The sequence below is a fragment of the Mytilus californianus genome, unplaced genomic scaffold, assembly GCF_021869535.1.
Source record: "Mytilus californianus isolate M0D057914Y unplaced genomic scaffold, xbMytCali1.0.p SCAF_5, whole genome shotgun sequence".
Lineage (NCBI taxonomy): Eukaryota > Metazoa > Mollusca > Bivalvia > Mytilida > Mytilidae > Mytilus > Mytilus californianus.
In genome coordinates this window covers 20415449-20431682 of record NW_026262701.1, presented here as the reverse complement: position 1 = coordinate 20431682, position 16234 = coordinate 20415449, and the positions used below count along the sequence as shown (strand labels likewise).

The 16234-nt window shown below is 34.1% G+C and overlaps 1 protein-coding gene across 5 annotated transcripts in view; it reads left to right on the top strand.

Annotated features, from left to right (window-relative positions):
• Positions 1-16234, top strand: part of LOC127702610 (uncharacterized) — a 214008-nt gene that overhangs the window by 158608 nt on the left and 39166 nt on the right. For 2 of the 5 annotated variants that reach the window (XM_052206887.1, XM_052206889.1), the window contains one exon: positions 14662-14769. The exons of 1 other annotated variant lie outside the window; for it this stretch is intronic. In XM_052206887.1, coding sequence (XP_052062847.1) covers positions 14697-14769 — 73 coding nt within the window. In that variant the 5' untranslated portion in view covers positions 14662-14696. Of the gene's footprint in view, positions 1-12477; positions 12644-12914; positions 12993-14661; positions 14770-16234 lie in introns of those variants that run through there. 2 more of the 5 variants (XM_052206888.1, XM_052206886.1) reach the window with 2 other exon arrangements.

Genomic DNA, 16234 nt, shown 5'->3' with positions numbered 1-16234 from the left:
AATTATACACAGGAAACTAAAATTAAAAATGATACAAGACTAACAAAGGCCAGAGGCTCCTGACTTGGGACAGGCGCAAAAATGCGGCGGGGTTAAACATGTTTTTTGAGATCTCAACCCTCCCCCTATAAGCAGGTTTTGTTGTTGTTGAAAAATTGATTGGTAAGTTTTGTTTATGCTTTGAAAACAAACAAAAATGAGAAATTTATGTCTATAAGCTGGCGATGTACGCCTTGTGAAGCACCCAACCCAGATGATCAGTCTTTACTGCAGACAGACCTTGCAGATCAGTCCGTTCATCAAGACCAAACAGATTCAGACCAACAGCCAGATGACCCAGAGGTGTTTCAAGAGCCAGAGCTGTCCTTCAACATCAGTGCTTCCTTTGAAGTGCCAACTGTTCAACTTGAAGTGTAAGCATTGTATTTTCTACGTTAATTCAATATATGTATATTTAATATTTCTTTTCGTGTATTTATTATAAAATTGTAATATCATAAATTGTAAAAATAAGAAGTATTTGACTGCCAATTAGATTTAATAAAGTTTTTATGAGAGTAACTTGAGGTTGTCTTCTACTCGGATGTATTCGTATATTACATGTAATTGTGCTGTTCAGTATTACTTGCTTAAAGTAATGACATAATTGAAAAATGTAAGTAATTTATATAATCGATTTTTTTACAGCTCGATCTTAGACGATTCCATCAACAACGTTGAGATTGCTCCAGATACCATCACCTACACAACAGTTGAGTCCGGTACACAGCAGGGCAAGCGTAAGCTTGTGGACAGCCACGGTTACACGTACAACGTAAAGGTAAACCCCAAGCCATCCTATTCAACATGTGGGAGCAGTATATTGCAGGCAGCATATCTACAACCAGACTCTTACGCCAGTGTGGTCGTGTCAACGGTCTAGTCGTGGAAGCAGACAGCTACTGAACTTTCTAATGACAATGTATTCATGTTCTTGTTTCTAGTGCTGACATTTCATCTAGTACTTCTTTTTATGTTATCATGCCAGTGCTTGTCATAACTGATTTAATGTATGTTTGTTTTAAATGTTATTGTTATGCATAATTATGTATTCTGTTTTATTTCAACCAAAAGAAAAGAACCAAAAAAAAAAGATGCATTTCTAACGTTCTCATAAGTGGGCAGAATTGGAAGGCCTACACTCCTTACAGTTTAATCATTTTATTCATAAGTGGGGCTAGTTGGTAGCCATTAATTCTATTCATACTTTTATTTATCAGTTGGGTACGTTGGCAGACATAAATTCAACGGTATTACTTCCTTTTTCATAAGTGTAAAGAGTTGGCATGACTCAATATTAGGATTTTCCTATTTTTCATAAGTGGGGCGAGTTGGGATAACTCAATTCATCAGGATTTTTCTATTTTTCACAAGTGGGGCGAGTTGACATTCACGTCACCGAAAAACTGGTACTCACTTCTTACTGCCTTATTTAAACAAAAAGAAAAGAAAAACAAAAAGAAAAGAATTACAAAAGATGTTTATCTAAGGTTTTCATAGGTATTGATTTTATTTATAAGTGGCAGGAACATATACAACGGGATAGCATCTTTTTCCATAAGTGGGGCGAGTTGGCATTACTAAATTCATCGTGGTTTATCTATTTGTCATGAGTGGGGCGAGTTGGCAGACCTTATTTCAGCGGGATTTTAACCCTTTTCATGAGTGGGGCATGTTATCCAACCTATTTTCAATGGGATTTTACCCTTTTCATAAGTGGGGCGAGTTGGTAAACAAGAGTGGGGCGAGTTGGTAAACAAGAGTGGGGCGATTTTTTTCGAAGTGGGGCGAGTTGGTGAAAAAGTGGGGCGATTAGGTGTGGGGCGATTTGCCAGTGGGGCGATTTGTCATGGATTCCATGGATAACATAAACAAGCTCCGTTGGAAGTTGGTCATGATACTATTCGGCTTCAATTTTTAAAACAGAATAATAAAGTACACCACACATAACTGTTTTATCCAGGTTTTTATTATAAAAACTGGTAAATTTAGAAAATGTTAGTATTGTCGCCTATGACAGAATAAATAGTACCGTTTTCCCTTCAAATTTCCAACCAGCTTGCGGACATGTTACAATTACTCTAAAAGAAACACGAATCCGGATACGGTGTGATATTCCGGGAAGTTCTCGTTTTTACATGTTTCGGTTCCAATTAAAATTAATGTTTACATTGTTTATTATAATGTACAGACGAGAAGCAAAATACTTTTCTTTAAATACAAAATATTTATTGGCACAAAGTCATTAATTATAACAGTGAATGGTTCCATTTAAAAATCAGTCCTGTACAGTAGTATTGCATATAATAATATTTAAACAGACATATATTCATAATGAAAAGTTTATAGGATATTTAGAAAAATGTGAGTGGAAATAATTAGACCATATTACAATAATCACATGGGATGTTTTAAATCTGAATTAGGATAAGAAAAAATTGACATGAAAAAATATCACGGCCTTTTCACTGGTTTCATCAACCAGTGAAAAGGCCGTGATATTTTTTATTAAGCATGAAAGGACAAATTATCACAGCATTTTCACGGGATATTGAAATTTCACGGTCTTTTTCTAACATCAAATACTTTTCACGGCCTTTAGAAATATTTTTTTTACAAAAGTCACGGGGTATTTTCACGGGGTTTTCACGGCCCTGTGATATTTCACAGACATTTCACGGCCTTTTCATGGGCTGTTGTTACAGTAGTGAGAATTTTTGTCAATCTAATGGACAATTCCTGTGTAGAACATGCAGATGAGCCGGTAATGTAACGTTGTTTGTACGGAATTTTGTGAAGCTTAGTTGTCCAATACAAACAAGGTAAGTCCTCAGATTTGATGCTCAATATAATGTGCATTGAAGCCATTAAGGGCTTTAATGTATGGATCTATATGAAATTGTACCACAAGGTGTCATACCACTAAAGAAAGGTTGGGATTGATTTTGGGGGTTATGACCTAACCATTTTAGAATTTTGGGCCAAAAAAGGACCAAAATAAAACATTTTTTTCTGGTTTCCGGACAATAACTTGAGTATAAGTATATGGATTTGTTTGAAATTGCACCACAAGGTCCCATACCTCAAAAGGCAGATTGGTTGAATTTTGGGGTTATGGCCGTATCCGCTTTTTTTATTTCAAACAAATATTTTCAGGGTATCGTTCTTACTGTTAATTGATTTGTTTGTAATTTTTATAAAATTATTATTATGATTATTATTTATTGTTTTAAGTTATATGTCTTACAACTTTAGTAAATATAGCATTCCAAAATTTTCATAATATTCATACTAAACCACATATGTATCATTACATATTGTCTACGTTAAAACGTAAATTCAGTGATAAAATCACTCCTAGAGACATTGTGAAATAAAAGAAAATATTTACCTGTTTAAACGGTATTTGGAAGGCCATATAATTTACCTCAATTTGGGATTGACTCTTGAATTTTGAAGAGTCGAAATAGGATGAACGGATCATATAAACCCGAAGGCAAATATAATACAAGCCCAAACGAAAAAATATAAACAAGTCTAAATTGAAAACAACGTTCAAACCTATGATTGCGTTGGATAAAAACCGCAATTTTTATACGTGTGCATGCAAAACAAATTTCTTTGTAGAGGGGTCTAAATACAGCACAAACAGCATTTTCCAAAAGACCAAAAAAGTGAAAAAGTATATTTTAACAAAACGCATTTGACTAGCAGGTCGAACAACGGATGTTCTTAAACCCTGCTGACTGCCATGGCGATTGCCAAATAAACGGATCACAGATGTAACACAATGGATCTTAATTATATTAATTTAATACCAAACAGAAAACAATAAACTTGCGGAAAAGATGGTATATCGCAAACATGAGGTGCAAAAATTTGTACACCATATCCGGATTTCGACAATTAATGTCTCTTCAGTGATGTTAGGAATCGAAACGGTATTTGGAAGGCCATATAATTTACCTCAATTTGGGATTGACTCTTGAATTTTGGAGAGTCGAAATAGGATGAACGGATCATATAAACCCGAAGGCAAATATAATACAAGCCCAAACGAAAAAATATAAAGAAGTCTAAATTGAAAACAACGTTCAAACCTATGATTGCGTTGGATAAAAACCGCAATTTTTATACGTGTGCATGCAAAACAAATTTCTTTGTAGAGGGGTCTTAATACAGCACAAACAACATTTTCCAAAAGACCAAAAAAGTGAAAAAGTATATTTTAACAAAACGCATTTGACTAGCAGGTCGAACAACGGATGTTCTTAAACCCTGCTGACTGCCATGGCGATTGCCAAATAAACGGATCACAGATGTAACACAATGGATCTTAATTATATTAATTTAATACCAAACAGAAAACAATAAACTTGCGGAAAAGATGGTATATCGCAAACATGAGGTGCAAAAATTTGTACACCATATCCGGATTTCGACAATTAATGTCTCTTCAGTGATGTTAGGAAAGGCCATATAATTTACCTCAATTTGGGATTGACTCTTGAATTTTGAAGAGTCGAAATAGGATGAACGGATCATATAAACCCGAAGGCAAATATAATACAAGCCCAAACGAAAAAATATAAACAAGTCTAAATTGAAAACAACGTTCAAACCTATGATTGCGCTGGATAAAAACCGCAATTTTTATACGTGTGCATGCAAAACAAATTTCTTTGTAGAGGGGTCTAAATACAGCACAAACAACATTTTCCAAAAGACCAAAAAAGTGAAAAAGTATATTTTAACAAAACGCATTTGACTAGCAGGTCGAACAACCGATGTTCTTAAACCCTGCTGACTGCCATGGCGATTGCCAAATAAACGGATCACAGATGTAACACAATGGATCTTAATTATATTAATTTAATACCAAACAGAAAACAATAAACTTGCGGAAAAGATGGTATATCGCAAACATGAGGTGCAAAAATTTGTACACCATATCCGGATTTCGACAATTAATGTCTCTTCAGTGATGTTAGGAATCGAAACGGTATTTGGAAGGCCATATAATTTACATCAATTTGGGATTGACTCTTGAATTTTGAAGAGTCGAAATAGGATGAACGGATCATATAATACCGAAAGCAAATATAATACAAGCCCAAACGAAAAAATATAAACAAGTCTAAATTGAAAACAACGTTCAAACCTATGATTGCGTTGGATAAAAACCGCTATTTTTATACGTGTGCATGCAAAACAAATTTCTTTGTAGAGGGGTCTAAATACAGCACAAACAACATTTTCCAAAAGACCAAAAAAGTGAAAAAGTATATTTTAACAAAACGCATTTGACTAGCAGGTCGAACAACGGATGTTCTTAAACCCTGCTGACTGCCATGGCGATTGCCAAATAAACGGATCACAGATGTAACACAATGGATCTTAATTATATTAATTTAATACCAAACAGAAAACAATAAACTTGCGGAAAAGATGGTATATCGCAAACATGAGGTGCAAAAATTTCTACCCCATATCCGGATTTCGACAATTAATGTCTCTTCAGTGATGTTAGGAATCGAAACGGTATTTGGAAGGCCATATAATTTACCTCAATTTGGGATTGACTCTTGAATTTTGAAGAGTCGAAATAGGATGAACGGATCATATAAACCCGAAGGCAAATATAATACAAGCCCAAACGAAAAAATATAAACAAGTCTAAATTGAAAACAACGTTCAAACCTATGATTGCGTTGGATAAAAACCGCAATTTTTATACGTGTGCATGCAAAACAAATTTCTTTGTAGAGGGGTCTAAATACAGCACAAACAACATTTTCCAAAAGACCAAAAAAGTGAAAAAGTATATTTTAACAAAACGCATTTGACTAGCAGGTCGAACAAAGGATGTTCTTAAACCCTGCTGACTGCCATGGCGATTGCCAAATAAACGGGTCACAGATGTAACACAATGGATCTTAATTATATTAATTTAATACCAAACAGAAAAAAATAAACTTGCGGAAAAGATGGTATATCGCAAACATGAGGTGCAAAAATTTGTACACCATATCCGGATTTCGACAATTAATGTCTCTTCAGTGATGTTAGGAATCGAAACGGTATTTGGAAGGCCATATAATTTACCTCAATTTGGGATTGACTCTTGAATTTTGAAGAGTCGAAATAGGATGAACGGATCATATAAACCCGAAGGCAAATATAATACAAGCCCAAACGAAAAAATATAAACAAGTCTAAATTGAAAACAACTTTCAAACCTATGATTGCGTTGGATAAAAACCGCAATTTTTATACGTGTGCATGCAAAACAAATTTCTTTGTAGAGGGGTCTAAATACAGCACAAACAACATTTTCCAAAAGGAACAAATAAGTGAAAAAGTATATTTAAACACAACGCATTTGACTAGCAAGTCGAACAACGGATGTTCTTAAACCCTGCTGACTGCCATGGCGATTGCCAAATAAACGGATCACAGATGTAACACAATGGATCTTAATTATATTAATTTAATACCAAACAGAAAACAATAAACTTGCGGAAAAGATGGTATATCGCAAACATGAGGTGCAAAAATTTGTACACCATATCCGGATTTCGACAATTAATGTCTCTTCAGTGATGTTAGGAATCGAAACTGTATATGGAAGGCCATATAATTTACCTCAATTTGGAATTGACTCTTGAATTTTGAAGAGTCGAAATAGGATGAACGGATCATATCAACCCGAAGGCAAATATAATACAAGCCCAAACGAAAAAATATAAACAAGTCTAAATTGAAAACAACGTTCAAACCTATGATTGCGTTGGATAAAAACCGCAATTTTTATACGTGTGCATGCAAAACAAATTTCTTTGTAGAGGGGTCTAAATACAGCACAAACAACATTTTCCAAAAGGAACAAAAAAGTGAAAAAGTATATTTAAACACAACGCATTTGACTAGCAAGTCGAACAACGGATGTTCTTAAACCCTGCTGACTGCCATGGCGATTGCCAAATAAACGGATCACAGATGTAACACAATGGATCTTAATTATATTAATTTAATACCAAACAGAAAACAATAAACTTGCGGAAAAGATGGTATATCGCAAACATGAGGTGCAAAAATTTGTACACCATATCCGGATTTCGACAATTAATGTCTCTTCAGTGATGTTAGGAAAGACCATATAATTTACCTCAATTTGGGATTGACTCTTGAATTTTGAAGAGTCGAAATAGGATGAACGGATCATATAAACCCGAAGGCAAATATAATACAAGCCCAAACGAAAAAATATAAACAAGTCTAAATTGAAAACAACGTTCAAACCTATGAGTGCGCTGGATAAAAACCGCAATTTTTATACGTGTGCATGCAAAACAAATTTCTTTGTAGAGGGGTCTAAATACAGCACAAACAACATTTTCCAAAAGACCAAAAAAGTGAAAAAGTATATTTTAACAAAACGCATTTGACTAGCAGGTCGAACAACGGATGTTCTTAAACCCTGCTGACTGCCATGGCGATTGCCAAATAAACGGATCACAGATGTAACACAATGGATCTTAATTATATTAATTTAATACCAAACAGAAAACAATAAACTTGCGGAAAAGATGGTATATCGCAAACATGAGGTGCAAAAATTTCTACCCCATATCCGGATTTCGACAATTAATGTCTCTTCAGTGATGTTAGGAATCGAAACGGTATTTGGAAGGCCATATAATTTACCTCAATTTGGGATTGACTCTTGAATTTTGAAGAGTCGAAATAGGATGAACGGATCATATAAACCCGAAGGCAAATATAATACAAGCCCAAACGAAAAAATATAAACAAGTCTAAATTGAAAACAACGTTCAAACCTATGATTGCGTTGGATAAAAACCGCAATTTTTATACGTGTGCATGCAAAACAAATTTCTTTGTAGAGGGGTCTAAATACAGCACAAACAACATTTTCCAAAAGACCAAAAAAGTGAAAAAGTATATTTTAACAAAACGCATTTGACTAGCAGGTCGAACAAAGGATGTTCTTAAACCCTGCTGACTGCCATGGCGATTGCCAAATAAACGGGTCACAGATGTAACACAATGGATCTTAATTATATTAATTTAATACCAAACAGAAAAAAATAAACTTGCGGAAAAGATGGTATATCGCAAACATGAGGTGCAAAAATTTGTACACCATATCCGGATTTCGACAATTAATGTCTCTTCAGTGATGTTAGGAATCGAAACGGTATTTGGAAGGCCATATAATTTACCTCAATTTGGGATTGACTCTTGAATTTTGAAGAGTCGAAATAGGATGAACGGATCATATAAACCCGAAGGCAAATATAATACAAGCCCAAACGAAAAAATATAAACAAGTCTAAATTGAAAACAACTTTCAAACCTATGATTGCGTTGGATAAAAACCGCAATTTTTATACGTGTGCATGCAAAACAAATTTCTTTGTAGAGGGGTCTAAATACAGCACAAACAACATTTTCCAAAAGGAACAAAAAAGTGAAAAAGTATATTTAAACACAACGCATTTGACTAGCAAGTCGAACAACGGATGTTCTTAAACCCTGCTGACTGCCATGGCGATTGCCAAATAAACGGATCACAGATGTAACACAATGGATCTTAATTATATTAATTTAATACCAAACAGAAAACAATAAACTTGCGGAAAAGATGGTATATCGCAAACATGAGGTGCAAAAATTTGTACACCATATCCGGATTTCGACAATTAATGTCTCTTCAGTGATGTTAGGAATCGAAACTGTATATGGAAGGCCATATAATTTACCTCAATTTGGAATTGACTCTTGAATTTTGAAGAGTCGAAATAGGATGAACGGATCATATCAACCCGAAGGCAAATATAATACAAGCCCAAACGAAAAAATATAAACAAGTCTAAATTGAAAACAACGTTCAAACCTATGATTGCGTTGGATAAAAACCGCAATTTTTATACGTGTGCATGCAAAACAAATTTCTTTGTAGAGGGGTCTAAATACAGCACAAACAACATTTTCCAAAAGACCAAAAAAGTGAAAAAGTATATTTTAACAAAACGCATTTGACTAGCAGGTCGAACAACGGATGTTCTTAAACCCTGCTGACTGCCATGGCGATTGCCAAATAAACTGATCACAGATGTAACACAATGGATCTTAATTATATTAATTTAATACCAAACAGAAAACAATAAACTTGCGGAAAAGATGGTATATCGCAAACATGAGGTGCAAAAATTTGTACACCATATCCGGATTTCGACAATTAATGTCTCTTCAGTGATGTTAGGAATCGAAACGGTATTTGGAAGGCCATATAATTTACATCAATTTGGGATTGACTCTTGAATTTTGAAGAGTCGAAATAGGATGAACGGATCATATAATACCGAAAGCAAATATAATACAAGCCCAAACGAAAAAATATAAACAAGTCTAAATTGAAAACAACGTTCAAACCTATGATTGCGTTGGATAAAAACCGCAATTTTTATACGTGTGCATGCAAAACAAATTTCTTTGTAGAGGGGTCTAAATACAGCACAAACAACATTTTCCAAAAGACCAAAAAAGTGAAAAAGTATATTTTAACAAAACGCATTTGACTAGCAGGTCGAACAACGGATGTTCTTAAACCCTGCTGACTGCCATGGCGATTGCCAAATAAACGGATCACAGATGTAACACAATGGATCTTAATTATATTAATTTAATACCAAACAGAAAACAATAAACTTGCGGAAAAGATGGTATATCGCAAACATGAGGTGCAAAAATTTGTACCCCATATCCGGATTTCGACAATTAATGTCTCTTCAGTGATGTTAGGAATCGAAACGGTATTTGGAAGGCCATATAATTTACCTCAATTTGGGATTGACTCTTGAATTTTGGAGAGTCGAAATAGGATGAACGGATCATATAAACCCGAAGGCAAATATAATACAAGCCCAAACGAAAAAATATAAACAAGTCTAAATTGAAAACAACGTTCAAACCTATGATTGCGTTGGATAAAAACCGCAATTTTTATACGTGTGCATGCAAAACAAATTTCTTTGTAGAGGGGTCTAAATACAGCACAAACAACATTTTCCAAAAGACCAAAAAAGTGAAAAAGTATATTTTAACAAAACGCATTTGACTAGCAGGTCGAACAAAGGATGTTCTTAAACCCTGCTGACTGCCATGGCGATTGCCAAATAAACGGGTCACAGATGTAACACAATGGATCTTAATTATATTAATTTAATACCAAACAGAAAAAAATAAACTTGCGGAAAAGATGGTATATCGCAAACATGAGGTGCAAAAATTTGTACACCATATCCGGATTTCGACAATTAATGTCTCTTCAGTGATGTTAGGAATCGAAACGGTATTTGGAAGGCCATATAATTTACCTCAATTTGGGATTGACTCTTGAATTTTGAAGAGTCGAAATAGGATGAACGGATCATATAAACCCGAAGGCAAATATAATACAAGCCCAAACGAAAAAATATAAACAAGTCTAAATTGAAAACAACGTTCAAACCTATGATTGCGTTGGATAAAAACCGCAATTTTTATACGTGTGCATGCAAAACAAATTTCTTTGTAGAGGGGTCTAAATACAGCACAAACAACATTTTCCAAAAGATAAAAAAGTGAAAAAGTATATTTTAACAAAACGCATTTGACTAGCAGGTCGAACAACGGATGTTCTTAAACCCTGCTGACTGCCATGGCGATTGCCAAATAAACGGGTCACAGATGTAACACAATGGATCTTAATTATATCAATTTAATACCAAACAGAAAACAATAAACTTGCGGAAAAGATGGTATATCGCAAACATGAGGTGCAAAAATTTGTACACCATATCCGGATTTCGACAATTAATGTCTCTTCAGTGATGTTAGGAATCGAAACGGTATTTGGAAGGCCATATAATTTACCTCAATTTGGGATTGACTCTTGAATTTTGAAGAGTCGAAATAGGATGAACGGATCATATAAACCCGAAGGCAAATATAATACAAGCCCAAACGAAAAAATATAAACAAGTCTAAATTGAAAACAACGTTCAAACCTATGATTGCGTTGGATAAAAACCGCAATTTTTATACGTGTGCATGCAAAACAAATTTCTTTGTAGAGGGGTCTAAATACAGCACAAACAACATTTTCCAAAAGGACCAAAAAAGTGAAAAAGTATATTTTAACAAAACGCATTTGACTAGCAAGTCGAACAACGGATGTTCTTAAACCCTGCTGACTGCCATGGCGATTGCCAAATAAACGGATCACAGATGTAACACAATGGATCTTAATCATATTAATTTAATACCAAACAGAAAACAATAAACTTGCGGAAAAGATGGTATATCGCAAACATGAGGTGCAAAAATTTGTACACCATATCCGGATTTCGACAATTAATGTCTCTTCAGTGATGTTAGGAATCGAAACGGTATTTGGAAGGCCATATAATTTACCTCAATTTGGGATTGACTCTTGAATTTTGAAGAGTCGAAATAGGATGAACGGATCATATAAACCCGAAGGCAAATATAATACAAGCCCAAACGAAAAAATATAAACAAGTCTAAATTGAAAACAACGTTCAAACCTATGATTGCGTTGGATAAAAACCGCAATTTTTATACGTGTGCATGCAAAACAAATTTCTTTGTACAGGGGTCTAAATACAGCACAAACAACATTTTCCAAAAGACCAAAAAAGTGAAAAAGTATATTTTAACAAAACGCATTTGACTAGCAGGTCGAACAACGGATGTTCTTAAACCCTGCTGACTGCTATGCCGATTGCCAAATAAACGGATCACAGATGTAACACAATGGATCTTAATTATATTAATTTAATACCAAACAGAAAACAATAAACTTGCGGAAAAGATGGTATATCGCAAACATGAGGTGCAAAAATTTGTACACCATATCCGGATTTCGACAATTAATGTCTCTTCAGTGATGTTAGGAATCGAAACGGTATTTGGAAGGCCATATAATTTACCTCAATTTGGGATTGACTCTTGAATTTTGAAGAGTCGAAATAGGATGAACGGATCATATAAACCCGAAGGCAAATATAATACAAGCCCAAACGAAAAAATATAAACAAGTCTAAATTGAAAAACAACGTTCAAACCTATGATTGCGTTGGATAAAAACCGCTATTTTTATACGTGTGCATGCAAAACAAATTTCTTTGTAGAGGGGTCTAAATACAGCACAAACAATATTTTCCAAAAGACCAAAAAAGTGAAAAAGTATATTTTAACAAAACGCATTTGACTAGCAGGTCGAACAACGGATGTTCTCAAACCCTGCTGACTGCCATGGCGATTGCCAAATAAACGGATCACAGATGTAACACAATGGATATATATATACAGACACTAAAGTTAAACTTTCAGATTAGACATTAACATTCTTGTGTTTTTAGATGTTGGATTGACACTTTTATTTACGTTAACTACATCATACTAGATTGTGACTTATTGGACATAATATTCTGTTTGGATTCCCGCAACAGTGAAGAGAAAAATTCCGGATAAAGAAATTTAAAGACAAAAGGATCGGACATATATTTTAACAGTTAAGTTGACATTTCAATTTGTATAATATTCTTGTAAACTTGTGTATAATAAATCTTGTTAAATTTTATAATTGATTTGTGTCTTTTGTTGGTTACAATTTAAAGGTGATTTCTAGCCGTATCAACATACATATGTTATGTGACAAAATATAAGTATCAACAGAATGCAGGACCAAAGTATTAGTACGCGTAACTTGATAATATATACGTTTTACGTATGTGTTCAAACATTGTAAATTGCGTTTTAAATTGAATTCATTTACAGTCAGTTCAGTAGTATAAAGTATTTGCAGTATGTTAGAGTATAGTGAGAGAATTCTTGAGTATTCAAAGGAAGATATCATTTAGGTAACTATCAGTTTCATTGATTTTTTAGTTGAACAAATTTTGGGCGGAACTTTATTGAGTTTGACCATACGCTGTGATTTACAACACGGCAGAACAAGTCTGTATTGAAAGGTGGTTATCTTCAATAATGAAATGAAGTTGCCTAAATCTGCTTCATTTGGTTTCTGTAAAATGGTTGTCACATTGGAAATCTTACCACATCTCGTTATTTTATTTTTAATATATACGGTCCTGTAAGAATTGCTTTCATCAAATAAAATAACGAGTTTTTGTCAGGGTTATTGCGTTGATGTTGATGACAATTGTCCCGATTAGAATCTTATATTGCAAGAGCTTGCAATATACAGAAAAATTTACAGAGACTTAAGCTAATACAAAATCAGAAAAAGTCACCAGAAGCATTTTTTGTTTTTATCCTGTATCTATCTAAAGCGTACTAGGAGAAATATAGAACGCAATATCGGTCATACTGTAATATGTATTAGGTCATCGGAAACTCTCTTTTTTATTTTGAAGATATCTTTCTAAAGAATAAATATCGCGGCAAATAAAAAATTCATATTTAACAAAAAAAATCTATATGAAATATTTGATACTATTTTATCAACTTTAGTATTCTATTTACTTACATGGTTTTTGTCTCACCTCGACAAAGTCGAAAAAAAGATACTTAGGCGTGCTGTTTCCCATGGCGTCGGCGGCGGCGTCAGCAATGTATTGGTTTGTGATAAGGTAATTTTAAGGGAAACCCCTAGAGGTAGGTTTTTAATATTTAGAAGGCGGGTGTACGGGCATTGATACATCTCATTTCCATAGAGATTATTTAGCCCCGCCCCCTCAGTAACGATCTATTGACTTTGAAACCTTGCTTAGTTTACATTTATCAGTTTATGATTAGGTCAGTGAAAAGGGAACCACTAATGGTAGGTCAATGATATTTGGTATGCAGTTGTATTGGCATTTGTAGGTGTCATTTCCATGGAGATTATTCGGACCCACCCCATCAGTCATGGTATATTGACTTCGAAGCTTTTGCTTTTTACATGTATTAGTTTGTGATTATTTCAGTTTAAGGGGAACCTTTTGTTGTAGGTCAATTATATCTGATATGCAGAAGTATAAGTATCGACTTGTCTCATTTCCATAGAGAATGTTTGGCCCAGCCCCCTCAGTCAAGGTTCATTTACTTTGAAATTTTTACATGTTAAAGTTTGTGTTTTGGTCAGTGATATTTGGCAAGCAGTTTTATTAGCATTGGTATTTATCATTTCTATGGAGCTAGGTTATTTGGCCTTGAACCTTTCGGTCATGGTTCAATGGATCATTGACTTTGAGCGTTTTGCATAATTTACATGTTAAAGTATTGCCATGTTAATTTCAAAAAGTGCATTATACTATCAAAATTACATAAGAGACATATCTATGTGTTTATTTCTATATAAATGAATTACTATTTAAGTTTAACGAGACATTGTTCTAAATTGTATGTAATAAATTACTTTTTATGGTGTTATTTCTCTTTGTTTAATTTGTATTTCCAAAATGTTGCAAGGTAAATTATGTGTGGTCCTTTTTTTTTCCCTACACGTAAGATACTTTACCGGTGTTGCAGGTCGATTTATTTTACTACTATATTCATATACACTGACAAATGGTTTTTTATTCACAGGTTCAATATATACACAAGAATGATATCACCTTTAAATGACTTTCACAATGTTTAGAATGTTACTTCAACAGTTGCTGATTCGGATTCTGGATTTATCATTCGCACATAGTATGTATTTTTTTTTTAAACAATTCCACAAAGTTCCCACTTGCAGTCATAACCGATCAGAACCAGAAAATTAATAGTTAGCAAAACGTTGGAAGTCAGTGTTCATGATGTTGAAATGCCAACTTCAGTTTTAAATAATGCAAAATATGAATTTTCCAATCGTGTTGATCAGTCTCCTAATTTTCCTGTGATCTTAACAAGTTTTTTGCAATTACAAAGCTATAAATACTACTTATAGATACATACATCTAGTGAGCATTTTGTCTATATCGCAACAAAAAAAGGGCGAAAGATACCAAAAGGGACATTCAAACTCATAAGTTTAAAATAAACTGACAACGCCATGGCAAAAAAAAAAGAAAAGGACCAAAAAGACAAACAACAGTATACAAAACACAACATAGAAAACTAAAGACTGAGGGGCCCGGAAAGGTAAGCAGATCCTGCTCTACATGTGGCACCTACGTGTTGCTCTTGTAAGTCCAAACCCGATGACAAGTCTTGTTAGATAAGTAGGGGTGAGCAGCAACCCTCTATCAAAGAAATCAAGATAGGAAACGCAAGCCCTGGAATTTCATATCAACTGGGAGATATATACTCCATATGCAGGCTCTGCTGGAATGTTCCTACATAGAAATGGAAAGTTCACAAATCGGAAGCTGAAATCATCTTTTTTGTCGTAAAGTTTTCTTCTCAACCTTCCCTCATTATCAATATGTAGATGTCAGTCAAGATATGAGTCAGAAATAACTGTATATGTTGTATCCTTTATTTCAAGTTCTTTGGGATAGATTAGTTCAACATAGTCACCAAAATTTGAATTATTTAGTGAGAGGACTTCATTTGTATAGCGGAAAGTAAAGTTAAAGGATAATACTAGCTTCTTTCCTTTCTTCCTAAGAAGCTCCTGTATGAAGTCAGCCTCATATGAATAAGGGAACAAGTCGACAAGAAGAGGAACACAGTTGGTTCCCATGGGAATGCCGATTGTTTGTTGAAAACATCCTCCAAACGTAACAATATATTGTCAATTAAGAAATCAAGCATCTTGATAATGTCAGTTTCAGAGAATTTTTGTTTGAATCAGAGTGATCTTTTACAAAATACGATTTATCCCTCCCCAAGACAAGATACTTGAATCTACGTTGGCCATTCTGTTTTATGAAACTTAGCAATACCAACATTTTCAATGTGTCTCCTAATTTGGAATGGGGAATACTTGTGTAAAGTGTAGAAAGTCAAATGTTTTAATACTATTGCAAGACGAAAGAGTCTTAGATTGTATGTACTTTAACAGGTTTTGGAATTTTTTAGTATCCACATCTGATTCACGCCACTTCTAGAATAGGTAGTTTCACAATAACTTTGAAGTCCGACTTTGATTGCTGATAAAATTGCTGATAATAATTTAGAAAGAGGTTTTGTGGAGCGCATAGAAGACCAAGGGATATGACGTTGTTTGTAA